Raw genomic sequence first — 26,703 nt, 5'->3', positions numbered from 1 at the left:
GGAGCAGGACCTGCCGTGACGTCACCAGTCACATGGAAAAAGGAGTAACATAGAAACTGAACGTTCAGTAGGTACGGGTCGCCTCATAGACCAAAGTCCACGAGGTATACAGAAGAAAATCCCGCGGTAGTATATGAGCTCCACCTAAGGTAATAGCAGGCTCGTACAGCGGGTTTCCGACCCGGTTAACCTGTCTGTCCCACGCTGCTACACTTATCATTTGCTACACCTGCCACCGGCCGGGGCGGTGTACAGCGGTACATTCAGTTTCTACAGGATTTTCATTTTTCTTTTTCCTTTTTCTTCGCTGTTCTGCTCGCTATGTTCCACGGTGCATGAGAGATCTCTCACTTCTGAGCAATATAGACTCATAGTTTCATATTCTTTAGTGTGTTTTTTTCTATATTTTGACTGGGCATTTGCAGTCTGGCCTACTAAGACTTTTTGACTATATATAATATATGGCCATTTGAACATCAACATATATGTAGTCTTTACTACAGTGCATAATTTTGTATCACGGAGAACTATAGTATATTGTGTGTTTATTTATTGTATGTATATAGGGTAAGAGCAATATCTATATGTAGAGGGTATTTGTATATCGTACAGTAAAAGAATTTGGGGTTTCTATATGGTTTTCTGCGCAGATTTATTTATTTATATTTTACTTATAGGTTTATTATGACAACGTAGTGGTTGTTGTCCTTATCTGCAGCATTTTTCCATAGCTGGTTACTGAGCGCCACTGTATATATATATTTTTAAGAATTCTATTTACTTGTTTTAAGCATTTCAAAATTTTGTATGTCTTCTGCTGAAATGTATTGTTGTTCTTCTTCCCAGTCCAGGAGTACTGGATTTAACCGGGGGGGGGGGGGGGGGGGAGAGGGGAGGGAGTGCAGCGCCCCACCCAGAGAGCTGGTCGTTTCAGTATGACACTCTGCCACTAAGGGGAGTGACGGTACGTCTGATGGCACTGAAGGAATTCTACTGACCAGGTATCACCAGCACACATTACACTTCACACTCCGGCCACTAGGGGGAGAAGAAGGCTTTATTTATTGGGCCACTCCTCACACTGGTAAAACTATGGGCTGGGGAGGAAGTTAGTCATAAGCTTACTGGGTTGGAACCAGGCAACATCCCGTGGCAGGGGGTGTTGCAGGAAAAAGACACAGGGGGGTCCCTGTCAAGCGTGCTAACATGGCAGGTGCCTAACTGTTGTGAATTCTGTGGCAGAGCTCCCTCCTGTGGTCACAAGTGGTACTTCGGCTGATTCTGTCTATGAGCTTCCGTTGGTGGATGTGAGTGGTACTGCGGCTTCTAAGTTTCCTTCCTCAGGTGATGTGGTGAAGTCGTTAGGTGCTGCTCTATTTAACTCCACCTAGTGCTTTGCTCCTGGCCTCCAGTCAATGTTCTAGTGTGGATCTTGCTTTCTCCTGGATCGTTCCTGTGGCCTGTCTTTCCTGCATAAGCTAAGTTTTGCTGGTGTTACTTTTGTTGCTATTTTTTCTGTCCAGCTTGCGCTACCTGTTTTTCTTGCTTGCTGGAAGCTCTGGGACGCAGAGGGGGTACCTCCGTACCGTTAGTCGGTGCGGAGGGTCTTTTTGCACCCTCTGTGTGGTTGTTTGTAGGGTTTTGTGTTGACCGCAAAGTAATCTTTCCTATCTTCGGTCTGTTCAGTCAGTCGGGCCTCACTTTGCTAAAATCTATTTCATCTCTGTGTTTGTACTTTCATCTCTACTCACAGTCATTATATGTGGGGGGCTGCCTTTTCCTTTGGGGAATTTCTCTGAGGCAAGGTAGGCTTATTTTTCTCTCTTAGGGCTAGCTAGTTTCTCAGGCTGTGATCGAGGCGCCTAGGCCTGGACAGGAGCGCTCCATGGCTACCTTTAGTGTGGTATGATAGGATTAGGGATTGCGGTCAGCAGAGTTCCCACGTCTCAGAGCTCGTCCTTGTTATTGGTAACTGTCAGGTCACCTTGTGTGCTCTTAACCACTAGACCCATTGTGGTTCTGAATTACCTGTTCATAACAGTACTGGAGGCCATAAGTACTAATGCTTCTCAATAGAGGGAAAAAAGAAGTTCTGAGACCATTTTTTTTTTCTTTGCACTGTGTTTTGCCTTTTTTTCCCCCTAGACATTTGGGTGGTTCAGGACACAGGTGTAGTGATGGACATTAAAGGTCTTTCTTTATGTGTGGATCATCTCACTGCAAGAGTACAAAATATTCAAGACTTTTTGGTTCAGAATTCTATGTTAGAACCAAGAATTCCTATTCCTGATTTGTTTTCTGGAGATAGAGCTAAATTTCTGAGTTTCAAAAATAATTGTAAACTGTTTCTGGCTTTGAAACCTCGCTCCTCTGGTGACCCAGTTCAACAAGTTAGGATCATTATTTCTTTATTACGTGGCGACCCTCAAGACTGGGCATTTTCCCTTGCGCCAGGAGATCCTGCATTATGTAATATTGATGCGTTTTTTCTGGCGCTCGGATTGCTGTATGAAGAACCTAATTCAGTGGATCAGGCAGAGAAAAATTTGCTGGCTCTGTGTCAGGGTCAGGATGAGGTAGAGGTATATTGTCAGAGGTTTAGGAAGTGGTCCGTACTCACTCAGTGGAATGAATGTGCGCTGGCAGCGATTTTCAGAAAGGGTCTCTCTGAAGCCCTTAAAGATGTCATGGTGGGATTTCCTATGCCTGCTGGTTTGAATGAGTCTATGTCTTTGGCCATTCAGATCGGTCGACGCTTGCGTGAGCGTAAATCTGTGCACCATTTGGCGGTATTATCCGAGCATAAACCTGAGCCTATGCAGTGCGATAGGACTTTGACCAGAGTTGAACGGCAAGAGCACAGACGTCAGAATGGGCTGTGTTTCTACTGTGGTGATTCCACTCATGCTATCTCCGATTGTCCTAAGCGCACTAAACGGTTCGCTAGGTCTGCCACCATTGGTACGGTACAGTCAAAATTTCTTTTGTCCGTTACTTTGATCTGCTCTTTGTCATCTTATTCTGTCATGGCATTTGTGGATTCAGGCGCTGCCCTGAATTTGATGGACTTGGAGTATGCTAGGCGTTGTGGGTTTTTCTTGGAGCCCTTGCAGTGTCCTATTCCATTGAGAGGAATTGATGCTACGCCTTTGGCCAAGAATAAGCCTCAGTACTGGACCCAGCTGACCATGTGCATGGCTCCTGCACATCAGGAGGATATTCGCTTTCTGGTGTTGCATAATCTGCATGATGTGGTCGTGTTGGGGTTGCCATGGCTACAAGTCCATAACCCAGTATTAGATTGGAAATCAATGTCTGTGTCCAGCTGGGGTTGTCAGGGGGTACATGGTGATGTCCCATTTCTGTCTATTTCGTCATCCACCCCTTCTGAGGTCCCAGAGCTCTTGTCTGATTACCAGGATGTATTTGATGAGCCCAAGTCCAATGCCCTACCTCCGCATAGGGATTGTGATTGTGCTATCGATTTGATTCCTGGTAGTAAGTTTCCTAAAGGTCGACTGTTTAATTTATCTGTGCCTGAGCACGCCGCTATGCGGAGTTACGTGAAGGAGTCCTTGGAGAAGGGTCATATTCGCCCGTCATCGTCGCCATTGGGAGCGGGGTTCTTTTTTGTGGCCAAGAAGGATGGTTCGCTGAGACCTTGTATAGATTACCGCCTTCTAAATAAAATCACGGTCAAATTTCAGTACCCCTTGCCGCTGCTATCTGATTTGTTTGCTCGGATCAAGGGGGCTAGTTGGTTCACCAAGATAGATCTTCGTGGTGCGTATAATCTTGTGCGTATTAAGCGGGGCGATGAATGGAAAACTGCATTTAATACGCCCGAGGGCCATTTTGAGTACCTAGTTATGCCATTCGGACTTGCCAATGCTCCATCAGTGTTTCAGTCCTTTATGCATGACATCTTCCGAGAGTACCTGGATAAATTCCTGATTGTATACTTGGATGATATTTTGGTCTTCTCGGATGATTGGGAGTCTCATGTGAAGCAGGTCAGAATGGTGTTCCAGGTCCTGCGTGCTAATTCTTTGTTTGTGAAGGGATCAAAGTGTCTCTTTGGTGTTCAGAAGGTTTCATTTTTGGGGTTCAATTTTTCCCCTTCTACTATCGAGATGGACCCTGTTAAGGTCCAGGCCATCTATGATTGGACTCAGCCGACATATTTGAAGAGTCTGCAAAAGTTCCTGGGCTTTGCTAATTTTTATCGTCGCTTCATCTGTAATTTTTCTAGTATTGCTAAACCATTGACCGATTTGACCAAGAAGGGTGCTGATGTGGTCAATTGGTCTTCTGCTGCTGTGGAAGCTTTTCAAGAGTTAAAGCGTCGTTTTTCTTCTGCCCCTGTGTTGTGTCAACCAGATGTTTCGCTTCCGTTCCAGGTTGAGGTTGATGCTTCTGAAATTGGAGCGGGGGCTGTTTTGTCGCAAAGAGGTTCTGATTGCTCGGTGATGAAGCCATACGCCTTCTTTTCCAGGAAGTTTTCGCCTGCTGAGCGAAATTATGATGTTGGCAATCGAGAGTTGCTGGCCATGAAGTGGGCATTCGAGGAGTGGCGTCATTGGCTTGAAGGAGCTAAGCATCGCGTGGTGGTCTTGACTGATCACAAGAACTTGACTTATCTCGAGTCTGCCAAACGGTTGAATCCTAGACAGGCTCATTGGTCGCTGTTTTTCTCCCATTTTGACTTTGTGGTTTCGTACCTTCCGGGCTCTAAAAATGTGAAGGCGGATGCCCTGTCTAGGAATTTTGTGCCCGACTCTCCGGGTTTGTCTGAGCCGGCGGGTATTCTCAAAGAGGGAGTAATTTTGTCTGCCATCTCCCCTGATTTGCGGCGGGTGCTGCAAAAATTTCAGGCTAATAAACCTGATCGTTGCCCAGCGGAGAAACTGTTTGTCCCTGATAGGTGGACGAATAAAGTTATCTCTGAGGTTCATTGTTCGGTGTTGGCTGGTCATCCTGGAATCTTTGGTACCAGAGATTTGGTGGCTAGATCCTTTTGGTGGCCGTCTCTGTCGCGGGATGTGCGTTCTTTTGTGCAGTCCTGTGGGATTTGTGCTCGGGCTAAGCCCTGCTGTTCTCGTGCCAGTGGGTTGCTTTTGCCCTTGCCGGTCCCGAAGAGGCCTTGGACACATATCTCTATGGATTTTATTTCGGATCTCCCCGTCTCTCAAAAAATGTCGGTCATTTGGGTGGTTTGTGATCGCTTCTCTAAGATGATCCATTTGGTACCCTTGTCTAAATTACCTTCCTCCTCTGATTTGGTGCCATTGTTCTTCCAGCATGTGGTTCGTTTACATGGCATTCCAGAGAACATCGTTTCTGACAGAGGTTCCCAGTTTGTTTCGAGGTTTTGGCGAGCCTTTTGTGCTAGGATGGGCATTGATTTGTCTTTTTCCTCGGCTTTCCATCCTCAGACAAATGGCCAGACCGAACGAACCAATCAGACCTTGGAAACATATCTGAGATGCTTTGTTTCTGCTGATCAGGATGATTGGGTGTCCTTCTTGCCTTTGGCTGAGTTCGCCCTTAATAATCGGGCCAGCTCGGCTACCTTGGTTTCGCCGTTTTTCTGCAAAGCTGGGTTCCATCCTCGTTTCTCTTCAGGGCAGGTTGAGTCTTCGGACTGTCCTGGTGTGGATACTGTGGTGGACAGGTTGCAGCATATTTGGACTCATGTAGTGGAAAATTTGACCTTGTCCCAGGAGAAGGCTCAACGTTTCGCTAATCGCAGACGCTGTGTGGGTCCCCGACTTCGTGTTGGGGATTTGGTTTGGTTATCATCTCGTCATATTCCTATGAAGGTTTCCTCTCCTAAGTTTAAGCCTCGTTTCATTGGTCCGTATAGGATTTCTGAGGTTCTTAATCCTGTGTCTTTTCGTTTGACCCTTCCAGATTCTTTTTCCATCCATAACGTATTCCATAGGTCATTGTTGCGGAGATACGTGGCACCTATGGTTCCATCTGTTGATCCTCCTGCCCCGGTTTTGGTGGAGGGGGAGTTGGAGTATATTGTGGAGAAGATTTTGGATTCTCGTGTTTAGAGACGGAAACTCCAGTATCTGGTTAAGTGGAAGGGTTATGGTCAGGAAGATAATTCCTGGGTCTTTGCCTCTGATGTCCATGCTGCCGATCTTGTTTGTGCCTTTCATATGGCTCATCCTGGTTGGCCTGGGGGCTCTGGTGAGGGTTCGGTGACCCCTCCTCAAGGGGGGGGTACTGTTGTGAATTCTGTGGCAGAGCTTCCTCCTGTGGTCACAAGTGGTACTTCGGCTGATTCTGTCTATGAGCTTCCGTTGGTGGATGTGAGTGGTACTGCGGCTTCTAAGTTTCCTTCCTCAGGTGATATGGTGAAGTCGTTAGGTGCTGCTCTATTTAACTCCACCTAGTGCTTTGCTCCTGGCCTCCAGTCAATGTTCTAGTGTGGATCTTGCTTTCTCCTGGATCGTTCCTGTGGCCTGTCTTTCCTGCATAAGCTAAGTTTTGCTGGTGTTACTTTTGTTGCTATTTTTTCTGTCCAGCTTGCGCTATTTGTTTTTCTTGCTTGCTGGAAGCTCTGGGACGCAGAGGGGGTACCTCCGTACCGTTAGTCGGTGCGGAGGGTCTTTTTGCACCCTCTGCGTGGTTGTTTGTAGGGTTTTGTGTTGATCGCAAAGTAATCTTTCCTATCTTCGGTCTGTTCAGTCAGTCGGGCCTCACTTTGCTAAAATCTATTTCATCTCTGTGTTTGTACTTTCATCTCTACTCACAGTCATTATATGTGGGGGGCTGCCTTTTCCTTTGGGGAATTTCTCTGAGGCAAGGTAGGCTTATTTTTCTCTCTTAGGGCTAGCTAGTTTCTCAGGCTGTGATCGAGGCGCCTAGGCCTGGACAGGAGCGCTCCACGGCTACCTTTAGTGTGGTATGATAGGATTAGGGATTGCGGTCAGCAGAGTTCCCACGTCTCAGAGCTCGTCCTTGTTATTGGTAACTGTCAGGTCACCTTGTGTGCTCTTAACCACTAGACCCATTGTGGTTCTGAATTACCTGTTCATAACACCTAACAAACAGAGCAGAACGTTACGGAACCGCACCTGCACACCCCGTGGCAGTATCCTAAGAAAGTGACACGAAGGGAAGGATATTGTGGAACAGTGAGAAATGAGATCAAGCACAAAGGAGTGCCAGTAGGAGTCGTGCCGTGAGACCGAGGCAACATCCTACTGAGGCGCGTAGCCGATGGCCGGAACACCGCGGGAGTAACTGACTCTAGGCCTTACTTCGAACTCCGCAGGACAGTTAATTATAGGTTGGCTGTCTACCTTAAATTTCCTACGAAGACATAGGGGGCAACGCGTGGAGAGGGGCGTCTCTAGGGTCCCAGAAGAGCTCCGAGCCTTCCCGTCATACGGGTGCGTCCCAGCCATAACATACCTGGGGGACGAGAAACTAGTAACATCTGGAACAAGTGAGAGAGAATTTGAAAGAACGAACGAACGAAAACAGAAGTTGTGAGGACTATTCCGAATGCTCAGCAGGGTAGCACTACAACACACAGGCGCTAGTGGTAGGCACTGATTTCCACCTGCAAAGGGAACTCTGGAAGTGCCCATCGGACCGGCCGGTCTCAGAAAGCCCTGTTGAGCATGCTCTGGATTGACGATCCTGAAGTGTTCAGTAAAGAGGTAAAGAGACTGCAACCTTGTGTCCTCTTTATTGACTGCACTTCACACCATCACCATCCGCCTTATTGGGAAGCCCTGGGGACATACTTCACCTGTGGGAAGGTATACCATCCAGCTGCCATTCCATCACCCCAGCGGACCCCACAGCAGCGTCGGTCACCCTGACCGAACACCACAGGTGGCGTCATGAATCCCTGACAGACTGTACCACCTTTATTGGACGCCCCTTAGCAGGGTCGCGGACCGGGTCTAGCCACCGTGACAGCCTCAGAACCGAACCAGAGAGGCCTGGTACCGTGTTGTGAGTTCTGTTTTTGGGCTCCCTCTGGTGGTTACTGATGGTACTGGGTGACTTGTGTTCTCTGCGGTCTCTGGTGTCCACCTGTTCCATCAGGTTATGGGTGTTTCCTATTTAACCTGGCTTTTTTGTCATTTCCTCGTCGGTTAGCAATGTAATCAGCGTGTCTTTTTACCTCTGCTCCCTGCGTCTGTTATCTTCAGGACAAGCTAAGTTTTGATTTTCCTGTTCCACGTTTTGCTTACTTTTTGTCTTAGTCCAGCTTGCAGATATGTGATTCCTTGCTGCTGGTTGCTCTAGTGGGCTGAAATTACTCCTCATGTTCCATGAGTTGGCACATGAGTTCAAGTAATTTCAGGATGGTTTTTTGAAGGGTTTTTCGCTGACCGCGCAGTTCACTTTTGTATCCTCTGCTATCTAGCTTTAGCGGGCCTCATTTTTGCTGATTCTATTTTCATAACTACGTATGTGCTTTCCTCTCATTTCACCGTTATTACATGTGGGGGGCTGCTATTTCTGTGGGGTGTTTCTCTGGAGGCAAGTGAGGTCTGTGTTTCTTCTTATAGGGGAAGTTAATCCTTCGGCTGGCGCGAGACGTCTAGGAATCATCGTAGGCACGTTCCCCGGCTACTGCTAGTTGTGTGTTTAGGTTCAGGATCGCGGTCAGCTCAGGTTCCATCACCCTAGAGCTTGTTTTGTTTTTGTGCTTGTCCTTTTGTGATCCCCTGCCATTGGGATCATGACAGTATAGCCGGCCAGAAAAAATTGGTCATCGTTTTGGCTGAAGTAGGAGGAAAAGTAGTCTGAGGAAGTTTTTTTTTTTTTTTTCTCCTCCTCAGTGTTTGCTGCCTAGCCTTAATTGCAGCTTGACTGCTTTTTTCCTCCTCTTAATCCTTGAATGGCTCTGACCTCAGTTGTTTATCATGGACATCCAGAGTTTGGCTTCCAGCCTGAATAATCTTGCTGCTAAGGTTCAAAATATACAAGATTTTGTTGTACATACGCCTATGTCTGAACCTAGAATTCCTGTCCCAGAGTTTTTTTCTGGAGATAGATCTAGTTTTCTGAATTTTAGGAACAATTGCAAGTTGTTTCTTTCCTTGAAATCTCGCTCCTCTGGAGACCCTGCTCAGCAGGTCAAGATTGTTATATCTTTCCTGCGGGGTGACCCTCAGAATTGGGCATTTGCATTGGCACCAGGGGATCCTGCGTTGCTCAATGTGGATGCATTTTTTCTGGCATTGGGTTTGCTCTATGAGGAACCTAACCTAGAGATTCAGGCTGAAAAAGCTTTATTGGCTCTCTCTCAGGGGCAAGATGAAGCAGAAATATATTGTCAGAAATTTCGGAAATGGTCGGTGCTTACTCAGTGGAATGAGTGCGCTCTGGCTCCAAAATTCAGAGATGGCCTTTCTGAGGCCATTAAAGATGTTATGGTGGGGTTCCCGGCGCCTACAGGTCTGAATGAGTCCATGACTATGGCTATTCAGATTGATCGGCGTTTACGGGAGCGCAAACCTGTGCACCATTTGGCGGTGTCTTCTGAACAGGCACCTGAGATAATGCAATGTGATAGAATTCAGTCCAGAAGTGAACGGCAAAATTATAGGCGGAAAAATGGATTGTGTTTTTATTGTGGTGATTCAGCTCATGTTATATCAGCATGCTCTAAACGCACAAAAAAGGTTGATAAGTCTGTTGCCATTGGTACTTTACAGTCTAAGTTCATTCTGTCTGTGACGCTGATTTGTTCATTATCATCCATTTCCGTCGATGCCTATGTGGATTCAGGCGCTGCCCTGAGTCTTATGGATTGGTCATTTGCCAATCGCTGTGGGTTTAGTCTGGAACCTCTGGAAGTTCCTATTCCTTTGAAAGGAATTGACTCTACACCTTTGGCTATGAATAAACCTCAGTACTGGACACAAGTGACCATGCGTATGACTCCCGTTCATCAGGAGGTGATTCGCTTCCTGGTACTGTATAATTTACATGATGTCTTAGTGCTTGGTCTGCCATGGTTACAAACTCATAACCCAGTCCTGGACTGGAAAACAATGTCTGTGTTAAGCTGGGGATGTCAGGGGGTTCATGATGATGCATCTCCGATTTCTATCGCTTCATCTACTCCTTCTGAGGTTCCGGTATTTTTGTCTGATTATCGGGAGGTTTTTGAGGAGCCTAAGCTCAGTTCGCTTCCTCCTCACAGGGATTGCGATTGTGCTATAGATTTGATTCCTGGCAGTAAATTCCCTAAAGGTCGTTTGTTCAATCTGTCAGTGCCAGAGCATACTGCTATGCGGAATTATGTTAAGGAGTCCTTGGAAAAGGGACATATCCGTCCATCTTCGTCCCCTTTGGGAGCAGGTTTTTTTTTTGTGGCCAAAAAAGATGGTTCCTTGAGGCCTTGCATAGATTATCGTCTTTTGAATAAGATTACAGTCAAATATCAGTATCCTTTGCCATTGTTGACTGATTTGTTCGCTCGCATTAAGGGGGCTAAATGGTTCAATAAGATTGATCTTCGGGGTGCGTATAATCTTGTGCGGATAAGGCAGGGTGATGAGTGGAAAACCGCATTTAATACGCCTGAGGGCCATTTCGAGTATTTGGTGATGCCTTTTGGACTTTCTAATGCTCCTTCTGTCTTCCAGTCTTTTATGCACGATATTTTCCGTGAATATCTGGATAAATTTATTATCGTGTATTTGGATGATGTTTTGGTTTTTTCTGATGACTGGGAGTCTCATGTTCAGCAGGTCAGGAAGGTGTTTCAGGTCCTGCGGGCCAATTCTTTGTTTGTAAAGGGTTCTAAATGTCTCTTTGGAGTCCAGAAGATTTCTTTTTTGGAATATATTTTTTCCCCTTCTACTATTGAGATGGATCCCGTCAAGATTCAGGCTATTTGTGACTGGACGCAGCCTACATCTCTTAAGAGTCTACAGAAGTTCTTGGGCTTTGCTAATTTTTATCGTCGCTTCATAACTAATTTTTCTAGTGTTGTTAAGCCTTTGACGGATTTGACTAAAAAGGGTGCTGATGTTACTGATTGGTCTCCTGCGGCTGTAGAGGCCTTTCAGGAACTTAAGCGCCGGTTTTCTTCTGATCCTGTGTTGCGTCAGCCAGATACGTCGCTTTCTTTTCAGGTTGAGGTTGATGCTTCCTAGATCGGAGCGGGGGCGGTTTTGTCACAGAGAAGCTCCGATGGCTCAGTGATGAAGCCATGTGCGTTCTTTTCTAGAAAATTTTCGCCCGCTGAATGGAATTATGATGTTGGTAATCGGGAGCTTTTGGCCATGAAGTGGGCATTTGAGGAGTGGCGTCATTGGCTTGAGGGTGCTAGACATCGTGTGGTGGTCTTGACTGATCACAAAAATTTGATGTACCTTGAGTCTGCCAAGCGTCTGAATCCTAGACAGGCTCGTTGGTCACTGTTTTTCTCCCATTTCAATTTTGTGGTTTCATACCTGCCAGGTTCAAAGAATGTGAAGGCGGATGCTCTTTCTAGGAGTTTTGTGCCTGACTCCCCTGGAAATTCTGAGCCCACTGGTATCCTTAGCGATGGGGTGATTTTGTCGGCTGTCTCCCCAGACTTGCGACGTGCTTTGCAGGAGTTTCAGGCGGATAAACCTGATCGTTGTCCGCCGGAAAGACTGTTTGTTCCGGATAATTGGACCAGTAGAGTCATCTCCGAGGTCCATTCTTCTGTGTTGGCAGGTCATCCTGGAATATTTGGTACTAGAGACTTGGTGGCCAGGTCTTTTTGGTGGCCTTCCTTGTCGAGGGATGTGCGTTCTTTCGTGCAGTCTTGTGGAGTTTGCGCTCGGGCTAAGCCTTGCTGTTCTCGGGCCAGTGGATTGTTGTTACCTTTGCCTATCCCGAAGAGGCCTTGGACGCACATTTCCATGGACTTTATTTCGTATCTCCCTGTCTCTCAAAAAATGTCCGTCATATGGGTTGTGTGTGACCGCTTTTCTAAGATGGTTCATCTGGTACCCTTGCCTAAGTTACCTTCCTCCTCTGAGTTGGTCCCTCTGTTTTTTCAAAACGTGGTCCGTTTGCATGGCATTCCGGAGAACATCGTTTCTGACAGGGGATCCCAGTTTGTGTCTAGATTTTGGCGGACGTTCTGTGCTAAGATGGGCATTGATTTGTCCTTTTCGTCTGCATTCCATCCCCAGACGAATGGCCAGACGGAACGAACTAATCAGACTTTAGAAACTTATTTAAGGTGTTTTGTTTCTGCTGATCAAGATGACTGGGTTTCCTTTTTGCCGCTTGCCGAGTTTGCCCTTAATAATCGGGCTAGTTCTGCTACCTTGGTTTCTCCTTTCTTTTGTAATTCGGGGTTTCATCCTTGTTTTTCCTCTGGTCAGGTGGAGCCTTCTGATTGTCCTGGAGTGGACATGGTGGTGGATAGGTTGCATCGGATTTTGAGTCATGTGGTGGACAATTTGAAGTTGTCCCAGGAGAGGGCTCAGCAGTTTGCTAATCGCCGTCGCCGCGTGGGTCCTCGACTTCTTGTTGGGGACTTGGTGTGGTTGTCTTCTCGTTTTGTTCCTATGAAGGTCTCTTCTCCTAAGTTCAAGCCTCGGTTCATCGGTCCCTATAGGATCTTGGAAATTCTTAACCCTGTGTCGTTTCGTTTGGATCTCCCGGCATCGTTTGCTATTCATAATGTGTTCCATCGGTCGTTGTTGCGGAAGTATGAGGTACCTGTCGTTCCTTCGCTTGAGCCTCCTGCTCCGGTGCTGGTGGAGGGTGAATTGGAGTATGTTGTGGAGAAGATCTTGGATTCTCGTGTTTCCAGATGGAAATTCCAGTATTTGGTCAAGTGGAAGGGTTATGGTCAGGAGGATAATTCTTGGGTGATTGCCTCTGATGTTCATGCTGCCGATTTGGTCCGTGCTTTTCATAGGGCTCATCCTGGTCGCCCTGGTGGTTCTCGTGAGGGTTCGGTGACCCCTCCTCAAGGGGGGGGTACTGTTGTGAGTTCTGTTTTTGGGTTCCCTCTGGTGGTTACTGATGGTACTGGGTGACTTGTGTTCTCTGCGGTCTCTGGTGTCCACCTGTTCCATCAGGTTATGGGTGTTTCCTATTTAACCTGGCTTTTTTGTCATTTCCTCGCCGGCTAGCAATGTAATCAGCATGTCTTTTTACCTCTGCTCCCTGCGTCTGTTATCTTCAGGACAAGCTAAGTTTTGATTATCCTGTTCCACGTTTTGCTTACTTTTTGTCTTAGTCCAGCTTGCAGATATGTGATTCCTTGCTGCTGGTTGCTCTAGTGGGCTGAAATTACTCCTCATGTTCCATGAGTTGGCACATGAGTTCAAGTAATTTCAGGATGGTATTTTGAAGGGTTTTTCGCTGACAGCGCAGTTCACTTTTGTATCCTCTGCTATCTAGCTTTAGCGGGCCTCATTTTTGCTGATTCTATTTTCATAACTACGTATGTGCTTTCCTCTCATTTCACCGTTATTACATGTGGGGGGCTGCTATTTCTGTGGGGTGTTTCTCTGGAGGCAAGTGAGGTCTGTGTTTCTTCTTATAGGGGAAGTTAATCCTTCGGCTGGCGCGAGACGTCTAGGAATCATCGTAGGCACGTTCCCCGGCTACTGCTAGTTGTGTGTTTAGGTTCAGGATCGCGGTCAGCTCAGGTTCCATCACCCTAGAGCTTGTTTTGTTTTTGTGCTTGTCCTTTTGTGATCCCCTGCCATTGGGATCATGACAGTACCGAGAACCCTGGAGGCGCTCCAAGGGGAGGCAGTAAGGAAGGGCGTAGACAAAGGAAAGAAAGAGAGAAAAAGTAGAACAAGGAACAAAGAAAGTAGAAAAAAGGGGAATGAAGTAAGGTAGCAGGGAAGGAAGGAGAAAAAAATTAAAGATATAGAAAATGAAAAGAAAAAATGGAAGGAAGAAAGAAAGTAGAAAAATGAAGGGAGAAAGAAAGAAGAAAAAGGGAAGGAAGGCAGGAAGAAAGGATGAAGGAAGGAGAAAAAAGGAAGGAGTGAAGAAAGGGAGATGGGTAAAACAGGGAGGGGAGGGAGGAAGGCAGGAAAGAAGGAAAAAGAGAAAACAGGGATGAATGAGAAGGATGTCTGAAAAAAGAAGGAAGGAAAGAAGAAAAAGTTTAGCAGGAAACAAGGAAGGGAAAATAACAGATAAGGAGTAAGAAAGTAAAAGACAAAAGAAGTAACAGAGGGACTATAAAAAGAAAGGACTGAAGGAATGAAAATGGGTCAAAAAAGTAGGAGACAAAGACTAAAAAAAACAAACAAAAAAAGAGGAAGAACGGAGATTTTAAAAAATCAAAAAAATTGACTGAGAAAATGGCCCAATACAAAAAAGTTTATGCTATAGAAGGATGGAAGGAGAGTGAGAAATGGAATCATGTACAAATGAAGAAAAGGGTCTATAGAAAAGGGCCTAAAGTAACATAAGAGGAACTGAATGCTCAGGAGAAAAACATAGCAGCGCTCGCCAATCTGAGTCTTTTAAGTTTTCTTTATTTGTGTTGCAGCAAACAATTAAACAATTGCAGACGAGGAGCATTGTCCATCGGTGGCAGTGCGAATACTGAAGTCACCTCGGCATGCTGCTCAGACGCAGATTGGTAAATGTCACCATGATTATCTCCTGATTATTGAGTTACCTCCATATGTCCAACAAGGTTCAGCACTACCCAAGCAGAGCCATGTACTCCCACCGGGTACAAGGAAAAGGACTGATGTCAGTCATGGAAATACTGAGCATTGCCAGTCAGCACAAATAGGTTTTATTAAATGGACATAACATAAGGGGAGAGTTAAGTAGGGAAAAGAGGAAGATGGAAATGAGAGAGAATGAAAAGAAGAAAAACTTTAAAAAACAGCCACATAGAAAAGCATTAACACTATAAAAGGAGGGCTAAGAAAGTGAGCAATCAAGAATGACGGACAGGACAAAGGAAAGGAGGAAAGAAAAAATGACAAAGGAAGAAGGGAGAAAGGGAAGAATAAAGGAAGCAAGGAGGAAGGAATAAAGGACACAGTCAAGGGAGGGAAGAAAGAAGGGAGGAAAGAGGGAAGGCAGGAGAAAAGGATTAAGGAAGCAAGGATGTGTGGAAATAAAGATAGGAAGCAAGAAAGGGAAAAGGAAGGAGGGATGGGACGAAGGAGGAAAGGATAAAGGAAGGAAGAGACAGAAAGAAGGAAGAAAATAAGGGAGGAAAGAGGGAAGGAAGGAAGCAAGGCAGGAAGGAAGGAATAAATGATTAAGGAAGTAAACAAGGAAGGGAGGAAATAAGGAAGGAGGAAATGATAAGAACGGGAAAAGCAAAGAAGGTAGGAATGGAGGAGAAAGGAAAAAGTACAAAACATGGATTGAAAAAACAATGAAAATACATTACAATTTAGGATAAAAGCAGGAAAAAAAGGTTTGATGGATTTTTAAGTCTGTTAAAGCAGAGGGATTTGCTAGTTTTACATGTATCACATAAATATGATAATGTGTATAATGTAGTATATTAATATAATTACTCTTTCTATAGCCAGAAGTTCTCTTTTACTTATATACACCCTATGTGCTCGCCTGCTGCTTACTGTCGAGACTATTGCCAAATATTCTTCAAAATGTTGCACACTATGTATCTGTAGAGATCCCATATAATGTTGGACATTTTAATAATAACAATAACATTAATAACAATAATAAAAACCTGCAATGTATGTCGCCTTCATGGCTAGAAAGTTTTGCTGCTCTGCCGCAGACTATTAAGGCAGCGGATGCTTCCTACAGAACAGCAATAAAACTAATGGGGTAGCAGACCTTCCTGAATGGTGTCCGCTCAGTAGGATACTGTCAGGTGAACGCTTCTGTGATCTGAGTTATTAAATGCCTTTTCCTAAAGTCTCATTCATCAATCGAGCGAAATGACACAACATGCGGAGACTAATTTATGTGTGTGAAACAAATGATCTATTAGACCACTTTCCCCACGTTTACTATGGAATCTAGAACAATTTCCAGCAGGGAATCATATGGAAGCGCCAACCATTCCAGGTCACCGGTGTCTCTCTGTGTAATACATCATGTACACTTCTAATATTGAGAAATAAGTAGTAAATAATGGAGCTCATTTATAACAACCCAATGTGCTGCAAATATGAAAAGTATGGCTGTTGGCTACATTAAAGGCATTGTTTTATTAATAAATATGAATTTATAGCAATTATTATGCTGGAATCACTTAAAAAAAAAGTCAAATGTACTATTCACAGCAATAGCAAAAATCACAGTCTCCTATGAATGCCAGCTTCAGGTGGCAGTATCATCTTGACAAGCAAGGGGGTCTTCAGCAAACCTCCCGCCATCATGGCAAACCGTAGGCGCCTCGTAATCACGTCACGGAAGAGACGATGGATGCTTAAAATGATGCCCCCCTTGGTGCTCAGGGTGTTAGAGGAAGATGATGGCTTAATAACAGCCATCATCTGCCGAGAAAGATGTGAGCTTGGCTTGCAAAACAGCATCAACGTTAGAGAGCCGGCACATGACTTAACGGTACCTCATTTGTCACAAAGGATTAAGTGGAAATTATATATAATATATGCTGGGGGTATTAATGGGGAAACGGCGACTTCTGTTTTCTTATAAAACTTTGCACTATATTACACATTTTACCTTTTCTAAAATTTTGTTAAAGGCTCAAAATTCTCACTATTGAAAGTCAATATATTATATTGACACTATCAAATCCCTCCATTAGCTGCAATTCCCATAACAACCACTGGGCGGACACGTAGACACATGTAGCATAACCATCTCCCAATAGAGTATCACAAAATCGTTTTTTTTTTCTAAGCTGATCATCTTGCTAGAATCATCTTGGAATATGTCGAGCGAAGAAAAAAAAAAGTCAGAAAGGACACATCGGTATATCAGAAGAGCACCCATGTTTAGTTACCTGAGTATGATGGCACTCTGATTTGGGAACTGGCCGTCCCATCTCCACCTTCACTAATTGCTCTCACTTCTATGATATAAAATCCGGAGTCGGGAAGTAAAACCACTGCTGAAGTTGCCTGTGTTTGGATGACTTGGCTGTTGCTGTGACCTTCTTGTCTTAACATGACCTGTGGATTAAGAAAGAGAAAAATTGCCTGTTATACCTTAATACAAAAGTAGAAAACCAGATTGGAGATTTCAACAAGGGCTTGAGAGAGCGGTGACCTTTTAGAAAAAAAAACAAAAACATATCTGATGTAGAGAAAAGAAAAAAAAAAGTTCTCTTGTATCCAGGCTGCAAACTACTAGAGAATGTAGTAAGACGGAAAGATCAGAAATTCAGAAAAAACAATATTGTGCAAATACACCGTAGACAGGGCCATCACTATGTGTGGAATTCAGTAACATTTCTTGGTCGTCAACTGTTCCGGATGTTTCAAGACCGATTGAGTAAACCCTGGGTGGTGCGAGGGAGTTGACGGAGGGTTGGTGTTCTGCTGATGGGCGGCGCTGGGTCTTAAATATCCCCAAAAATATTTGCTCATATAATATTCTTTCTGTTAATTCCTTGTGGTTTTCCAGGATTTTCACAGTTTTTATATATTTCTTTTTCCTTTTTTAAAAAAATAATTGTTGAAAAGGTTTTATGAGATTTGAAACAGCGCCACTCTTACACACAGGCATTTTTTGGTATCACAGCTTGAATGTAACTACAATATGAGCTGAAATAGATTTTTGCTAAAATTTATGGTGCTCTGTGGTTAATTACAGCAAATCTGTCGGGATGCTGTACACCAACACTAAGAAAAAACAGTTGCTTAATATTTGTTTAATTACACGTTATACAAAATTATTGGTGACTTTTATACTCCAGTTCTGGAATTAATCGTATGATGATTTTCTCCAAATTGTTTGACAACATCATCAAGGAGGACTTTTCAGGAACTTTTACCTTGGCTACATCCTGAGATAGGGGCTGAAGTGCTGAGAAACATTTTTTTCCAGTTAGTAATAGATCTTTTTTTTCACGAAATATGAGTTTATAAAGTGTTATGTAAGTTTTCGTTTCAACCACATGGGAGCTAACAGATTCTTTGTGCGTGTCTATTTTTTCCACCTGTGTGACACTGACCTATCATAAACAAGAGGCAACACAGGGGTGGAAAATACATATTATCCCCCCCAAAAAAAAAAGGTTAAAACAGGGATTGTCAATTGAAATCCTCAATCTGGATAGTTCCTGTTCCAGCAGAGCGGAGACAGGAGGAAAGCAGCAGCAACAGGAGCTGGACTTGGTGCAGTGCTGGTAATCTACATTGCTCGATACCTAATACAGGAGTCAGGGCACGGTATCAATATTCAACTAGGCAACAAGCATTTTGGCAGCAGGGCATTGTAACCCTTGGGCAATGAGCAGATCATTGTACATTTGGTGTATATTTAGTGGCCAACAATGATAATCATGTATCCTTACCGAGTTTGTGGCGGGCAATGGGGGTTCAGATACATAATCATCTTCATAGCCCATCAAATGTATATACACCACACAATAGTAGATGCCCATTCAATAATCATACTGCCACAAAGTTCATTGTACACACTCATGGGTTTAGAATGATGCAGATTGCCAGCGCTGCTCCCGCGATGATGCACCAAGTCCATCTCCTGTTACTGCTGCTCTCCTCTTATCTTGACACAATGAGTCCATGAACTGTCAGGAATGAGTATAAAGGTACCTTCACACATAACGATATCGTTAAGGATATCGTTGCAACATCACGCTTTTTGTGACGTAGCAACGATCCCGCTAACGATATCTTTATGTGTGACAGCGACCAACGATCAGGCCCCTGCTGGGAGATCGTTGGTTGTGGGGAATGATCAGGACCATTTTTTGGTCGCTGATCACCCGCTGTCATCGCTAGATCGGCGTGTGTGATGCTGATCTAGCGATGTGTTCACTTGTAACTAGGGTAAATATCGGGTTACTAAGCGCAGGGCCGCGCTTAGTAACCCGATATTTACCCTGGTTACCATTGTAAAAGTTGCAAAAAAAAATTACATACTCACATTCTGATGCCTGTGACGTCCCCCGCCGTCAGCTTCCCTGCACTGTGTCAGCGCCGGCCGACTGTAAAGCAGAGCACAGCGGTGACGTCACCGCTCTGCTTTACGGCCGGCGCTTACACAGTGCAGGGAAGCTGACGCCGGGAGACGTGACAGACATCGGAATGTGAGTATGTAGTGTTTTTTTTTACTTTTACAATGGTAACCAGGGTAAATATCGGGTTACTAAGCGCGGCCCTGCACTTAGTAACCCGATGTTTACCCTGGTTACCCGGGGACTTCGGCATCGTTGAAGACAGTTTCAACGATGCCGAAGTCGTTCCCCTGATCGATGGTTGCTGGAGAGAGCTGTCTGTGTGACAGCTCCCCAGCGACCACACAACGACTTACCAACGATCACGGCCAGGTCGTATCGCTGGTCGTGATCGTTTTTAAATTGTTTAGTGTAAACGGTACCTTAGTTCATGAGATCATCCTGAGAATCCCTTATCTGACATCCCCTGGGGTTTATTCTGTTTTTTAAACCTCTATGATACCTACTACTTATGATTGGCTAGTATCACAGAGGTGGAAAAAGTACACACCCCCTGAGAAGAGTCTGTTACCACCTGTGTGGCCAAAGGGAAAATGTACATATAAACTCATGCTGTATCTGGTGAAGAAAGAGGTTTATTACAAAATGTTGAAAAAAGTGTTATTCTGCTCTCAGGCCCTTAGGATCTAGTTGGTATAAAGTGTAAAAAGTTCCGAAAAGGTCTTCTTTAAAGTAAATATTTAAACTTGAATGTTATTTTTATAGACTCTAAAATTTTGCTCAGATCAATTTCTTAAAAGGATTGTCCACCATTGGGAACAATTTTCTTTTGATACCTAAATTTATTTTTGGCTATTTTGTTTTTAAATTGAGTTTAGTTAAACATATTACAACTTTTATCTTCAATAGCCTCTGCGTTGCACCGTCTTTTGCTGGATGCAGAATGTATAACACCCCAGGGTCCTGGTTATTACAGTGGCATTGCTTTCCTCATGGGGAGAGTGATGTCACGCTTCGAAGCAAGGGAAGATCTCTTCTATCAGGTAAACACATATATGCATCATGTTCGCACTCCAGGCCAGAAGGGGGAGCTCTGAACCCGGCTTTCCGGGGAGCTGCTCTTGATATATATTCTGGCTGGAGCGGTAGTCAGTGAGCAGTCTGTCATGAGTACAGGAACAGAGCAGACAGTGAGTGTCAGAAAGACTGAAGGGGCTGTGTAGCCAGAGTTGCTGCAGCTCCTGAAGAAAGAGAAGGAAACTGAGAAGGAAAGGACAGTTTGTAGAAAGTGTGCAGGAGAGCAAAGCACAGGAGAGTGACACCAGGGGAGAATAGCAGCGTATGGGCTACCTCCCTGGCCAAGCGCAGATTCTGGTAGCCGGAAGACCAAGGTTGTGTCGGACTCTAGGAGGCACAGCAGAAACCGGCACAACAGCTGGATTACATATCACCTGTCTGCCCTAATAACCAGGAGGCACAGTAGCACATAGAGCCCGTGTCGTGATAGAGACCCTGTAAAAAGGCTCGAGCCACCTGTCATATGGGTTTGTGTCCCACCTTTTATGGCAGACAGAGAGAACTGTGAGGACCTTGCCAGAAGCCATAGGCAGTAAGGGACTACAACACCACTGTGCTATGAGGAAGGCTTTCATCTGCACCTGGTAGAGGGGACTCTGAACTTGCTTCCAAGTCGGCTGGACCCTGCCTGTACCTGTGATCTGGTACCCTGGACTACGTGTGCCTGAAGCCTTCAGCAAACCAGGTAAAGAGACTGCAAACATGTGTCCTCCGTTCTTTACTGCACCACTCACCATCCTCATCTATACACCGGGAGCCCTGGGGACATACTTCACCTGTGGGAAGTTATACCATCTAGCTGCCATAACATCACCCCAGAGGGTCCCTTTAAGCAACGTCGGTCCCCACTGACCGAACACCACAGGTGGCATCACGAACACAAACTTTATTCAAAACCCCTTTAAAGACCTTTCCTCTTTATTTGGGCACCCAGGGCCACGGACCGGGTCACAGCCACCGTGTCATCCCCTTTAATTACTGGACCCGGTACAGAGTAACCCACGGCCCAGGCGGGCGACTCAAATGCGTTAAGTGATAATCTATTAGTGAGCTCATTCTGATGGTCTAATATTAGTGTATCTAATTATTTTCATACCTATTTTTGAGCTTGTCTCATCTGAGTTATAACCATATCAAAGTTAAATTTGCAGCGAGACAAAAAGTCTGTGACATAAGCAACACGAGCAACATGGTGCAAAATTTTGTAATGAAGCTGAGTTGCACAAAGGATTTTTTTTAGCTCTAAATACATGAACTTAAAGACAACCTGTCACATGCAGAAATCCTTTTATCTGCAGATGTAGGATCAATCAGCAAGTAAATACAACTAAACCCATGTTAGACAGCCTTATGAGTGCAGCAGCTACAGGGAGAAAATAAAATGTGTATTACAGCTGGCATGTACTTTGTATGCAGCAGGCACAGCTCCTGCGCCCGCTTAGCACACAGCTTCTGTGCCCGATTTATACCAAGATAGTGGGCCTGATTTACACACTGCTTCTGTACCCGCTTCATACACAGCTCCTGAGCCCGCTTCATACACAGCTCCTGGGCTTGCTTCATATACAGCTTCTGGGCCCGCTTCATACACAGCTCCTGGGCCCCACTTCACACACAGCTCCTTGGCCCGCTTCATACACAGCTCCTGAGCTCACTTCATACACAGCTCCTGAGCTTGCTTCATACAGAGCACCTGGGTTCGTTTCATACACTGCTGCTGAACTCGCTTTATACACAGCTCCTGAGCTTGCTTCATGCATAGCTCCTGAGCTCTCTTCATACACAGCTCCTGGGCTCACTTCATATACAGCTTCTGGACCAACTTCATACACAGCCTACAACATGCAGTAACCACCAATTTTCACCGATCCACCAAACCACTGCACGACCAGCTCTGCCCTCGCTTACTTTATCCTCACCCATACCTTGTAGATTGTGAGCCCTTGCGGGCAAGGTCCTCTGTCCTCCTGTACCAGATGTGACTTGTATTGCTTAAGATTACTGTACTTGTTTTTTATTATGTATACCCCTTTTCACATGTAAAGCGCAATGTAATAAATGGTGCTATAATAATAAATAATAATAATACATAGCTCCTGAGCCCGCTTCAGACACAGCTCCTGGGCTTGCTTCATATACAGCTTCTGGGCCCGCTTCATACACAGGTCCTGCGCCCCACTTCACACACAGCTCCTTGGCCTGCTTCATACAAAGCTCCTGAGCTCGCTTCATGCACAGCTCCTGAGCTCACTTCATACTCAGCTCCTGAGCTTGCTTCATTCACAGCTCCTGAGCTCACGTCATACACAGCTCCTGAGCTCACTTCATACACAGCTCATGAGCTCGCTTCATACAGAGCTCCTGGGTTCGTTTCATACACAGCTGCTGCACTCGCTTTATGCACAGCTCCTGAGCCCACTTCATACACAGCTCCTGGGCTCGCTTCATACACAGCTCCTGGGCTCACTTCATACACAGCTCCTGGGCCCGCTTCATACAAAGCTCCTGAGCTCACTTCATACACAGCTCCTGGGTTTGTTTCATACACAGCTGCTGAACTCACTTCATACACAGCTCCTGAGCTCACTTCAAACACATGTACACTGACCATGATTACGTACAGTACAGACCAAAAGTTTGGACAGACCTTCCCATTTAAATATTTTTCTTTATTTTCATGACTATGAAAATTGTACACTGAAGGCATCAAAAAAATGAATTAACACATGTGGAATTATATACTTAACAAAAACGTATTGAAAAAACTGAAATTATGTCTTATATTCTAGGTTCTTCAAAGTAGCCACTTTTGCTTTGGTGACTGCTTTGCTCACTCTTGGCATTCTCTTAATGAGCTTCCAGAGGTAGTCACCGGGAATGGTCTTCCAACAATCTTGAAGGAGTTCCCAGAGATGCTTAGCACTTGTTGGCCGTTTTACCTTCACTCTGCGGTCCAGCTCACCACAAACCATCTCGATTGGGTTCAGGTCTGGTGACTGTGGAGGCCAGGCCATCTGGCGTAGCACCCCATCACTCTCCTTCTTGGTCAAATAGCCCTTACACAGCCTGGAGGTGTGTTTGGGGTCATTGTCCTGTTGAAAAATAAATGTGGTAGACATTCTGGTTCAGTATGCCTTCAATTTTGAATAAATCCCCAACAGTGTCACCAGCAAAGCACCCCCACACCATCACACCTCCTCCTCCATGCTTCATGGGGGGAACCAGGCATGTAGAGTCCATCCGTTCACCTTTTCTGCATCGCACAAAGACACGGTAGATGGAACCAAAGATCTCAAATTTGGACTCATCAGACCAAAGCACAGATTTCCACTGGTCTAATGTCCATTCCTTGTGTTCTTTAGCCCAAACAAGTCTCTTCTCCTTGTTTCCTGTCCTTGACAGTGGTTTCCTAGCAGCTATTTTACCATGAAGGCCTGCAGCACAAAGTCTCCTTTTAACAGTTTTTGTAGAGATGTGTCTGCTGCTAGAACTCTGTGTGGCATAGACCTGGTCTCTAATATGAGCTGCTGTTAACCTGTGATTTCTGAGGCTGGTGACTCGGATAAACTTATCCTCAGAAGCAGAGGTGACTCTTGGTCTTCCTTTCCTGGGGTGGTCCTGTGTGAGCCAGTTTCTTTGTAGCGCTTGATGGTTTTTGCCTCTGCACTTGGGGACACTTTCAAAGTTTTCCCAATTTTTCGGACTAACTGACCTTTCTTTCGTTCTTCTTTACTTAGCTGCTTTTTTCTTGTCATAATACAAATTCTAACAGTTTATTCAGTAGGACTATCAGCTGTGTATCCACCAGACTTCTGCACAACACAACTGATGGTCCCAACACCATTTATAAGGCAAGAAATCCCACTTATTAAACGTGACAGGGCACACCTGTGAAGTGAAAACCATTCCCGTGACTACCTCTTGAAGCTCATCAAGAAAATGCCAAGAGTGTGCAAAGCAGTCATCAAAGCAAAAGGTGGCTACTTTGAAGAAACTAGAATATAAGACATATTTTCAGTTGTTTCACACTTTTTTGTTAAGTATATAATTCCACATGTGTTAATTCATAGTTTTGATGCCTTCAGTGTGAATGTACAATTTTCATAGTCATGAAAATACAGAAAAACCTTTAAATGAGAAGGTGTGTCCAAACTTTTGGTCTGTACTGTACATGTATGACATTGTGTACAAAGGGGTTAAGAGGAACCTGATTTATGCTGCCTGAAGCACATATAGCAGGAATCAGAGCTTGGCTCTCTTATTGCAGCCATATGTATTTTAACCAGTAACACATTTCAGATAAAACATACCCTGAAAAGCCGACCGGGGACTGTGTGTTTCAGATGTGTCCGATTCATGTTGCCCATGGTTCTGGCAGCATGATTATTGTCCATTTGCCTGGCGGAGAAGACATGAATCTTCTTTGTCGTTGGAATTTGGGTAGCACTGCTTCCTTTGCCCTCCTTACTAGTGATGAGCGAGTATACTCGTTGCTCGGGTTTGCCCGAGCACGCATGGGTGACCTCCAAGTATTTGTTAGTGTTCGGAGATTAAGTTCTCATTGAGGCAGCTGAATGATTTACAGCTATTGGCCAGTTTGATTATATGTCATGTGGAGATTCCCTAGCAACCAGGCAACCCCCACATGTACTTAGCCTGGCTAATAGCTGTAAATCATTCGGCTGAGGCGATGAAAACTTAATCTCCGAACACTAAGAAATACTCGGAGGTCACCCGAGCGTGCTCGGGAAAACCCGAGCAACGATTATATTCGCTCATCACTAGTCCTTACAGCTATAGCGTTGCTATCATGATTGTACCCAAAGCCCAAATACTACGACTGTTTCTATTACTAATACATATGGAAAATATAGAAAAAGGAGAAAGAAGAGCTATACTAGGTATATAATATAAAAGTCCAAAGTTTATTGAAAGCAGTTGCATAGTATATATAAAAACGTTTGTACACATACAAAGACAATACACCAGGGTGAACAGAATCCACCAAAGAACCCAAAATGCCTAGATTCACAACCGGCTATTCATAAAGTGCAGAGTGCCACAGTACAGGCAAATGTGCCCACCCACAGAACGCCCTATATAGGCATGGCCCCCCAGTGGGGCAGTAACCATAATCTGGAAGGTGGGGAGACACTTACCAGAGGCAGGGGATGGAGGATCCTAGACCGGGTGTGTAAAGACTTCCAGACTGCTCCCCTTGTTTACTATTGTCTGTGGTGGCATCACGGTAACAGTGCAGCAGCCAAAAACTAGGCTGTGGAGTTCTGCCCTAGTAGACAACATGAGTCACTAAGAGCTGCCGAGATCACCGACTTGCTGCAGTGCTGTCAAACATTAGTGCTGCAGAATGATAACTGTCACCAGGAGCGATGGCTGAGACCCGGGGAGGGTGAGTAAATCAAATTTGTGTTTTATTTTTAAAACAAACTTTTTCTTGTGACGAGTTTTCTGAAGGTAGAAAAACCCTTTAAATTTTTATTTTATTGACTATATCCAAAGGTAATCACTAAAATCTTGGTTACTTTTTTTTTAAGGTTGTGCTGCAAAAATGGCAAAATTATATAAAAAACTAGATTTTGAAATTTATTTAAAATTCCAAGAAAAGTCCCTTTAGTTTCTAGGAAACCCCAGGCTGTTGCTTCCCGTAAGCTACAGATTAGTCTGAACACGGCCTGATCCCAAAGACAGAAGAACTTTTAACTAAAATAAACTGGAAACGTGCTGCATTCTTATTAAATTGTCAATTTCTCTCTAGAAAAAAAAAATTGTATTGTTGGACAATAAAACCGCGTCTTATTGGAAGAAGGAGCTTTAATCTTTTTTTTCATATTTCATTTTTTATTTGCAACCAATTTAGACAAATAAAGAAAAAAAGGATGAAAAAAAACCAAGAAACCTCAACCATGCATGTACCGCTTGTGACAAGGCGAATATATACAGTCGACTGACCTTGTATCCCATGACTTCTGACTCGTTTGCAAATGATCTGACTGCCTCCCAGCCCAAGGACACATGGGAACCGTTCCGTATCCATTTGACGGTGCTCGGAGCTTGGCTGGGAGCTGGAGAGAGAAGGGGAAAAAAAATAATCAGAATCTCTTTTATATACAAATGAAATGTAAATATAACTATTCCAATCCCCATCTGTAGAATTGCTCTCTATATAGTTGTCCTGCTAACACAGCTGGAGGCTGATAAACCGTTCCTGCTCCAGCAATGTCATTTTAATAACTACTCTACTTGACTGAACTTATACTTAGCGTAGAAACCAGAATTCTTTTATCTGTCTGCCGTGTCACAAAAGCTTAGCCCTGTTTGGTAGGAATGAAATATCAATAGGTTCAGGATTGAATATTACCAAGAAGAATTTTACAGTTCTAAGGGACATTACAAACACCTTGGGTAACAAAAAATTACAAAAACCCTTTTTAATAATAAATATAAATATATATTTATGAAAACATGAAGTAAATAGTCCATAGAGTAGTGCGGGTTTGCCCTCACGGGTCAGTGTCCAGCTGTTTGGTCCTTAGAAAAGA

At 44.5% G+C, this 26,703-nt stretch overlaps 1 protein-coding gene across 1 annotated transcript in view; it reads right to left on the bottom strand.

Moving 5' to 3' along the window:
• CNTN5 (contactin 5) overlaps positions 1–26,703 on the bottom strand; it is a 2,082,395-nt gene that overhangs the window by 5,194 nt on the left and 2,050,498 nt on the right. The window contains exons 24-25 of the mRNA XM_069759184.1: positions 26,114–26,226; positions 16,925–17,093 (exon numbers count right to left, since the gene is read on the bottom strand). Coding sequence (XP_069615285.1) covers positions 16,925–17,093; positions 26,114–26,226 — 282 coding nt within the window. The remainder of the gene's footprint in view (positions 1–16,924; positions 17,094–26,113; positions 26,227–26,703) is intronic.

This window comes from Ranitomeya imitator, chromosome 3 (assembly GCF_032444005.1).
Source record: "Ranitomeya imitator isolate aRanImi1 chromosome 3, aRanImi1.pri, whole genome shotgun sequence".
Taxonomy (NCBI): domain Eukaryota; kingdom Metazoa; phylum Chordata; class Amphibia; order Anura; family Dendrobatidae; genus Ranitomeya; species Ranitomeya imitator.
Note: the sequence above shows the minus strand (reverse complement) of the source record. Positions and strands in the feature narration are given on the sequence as shown.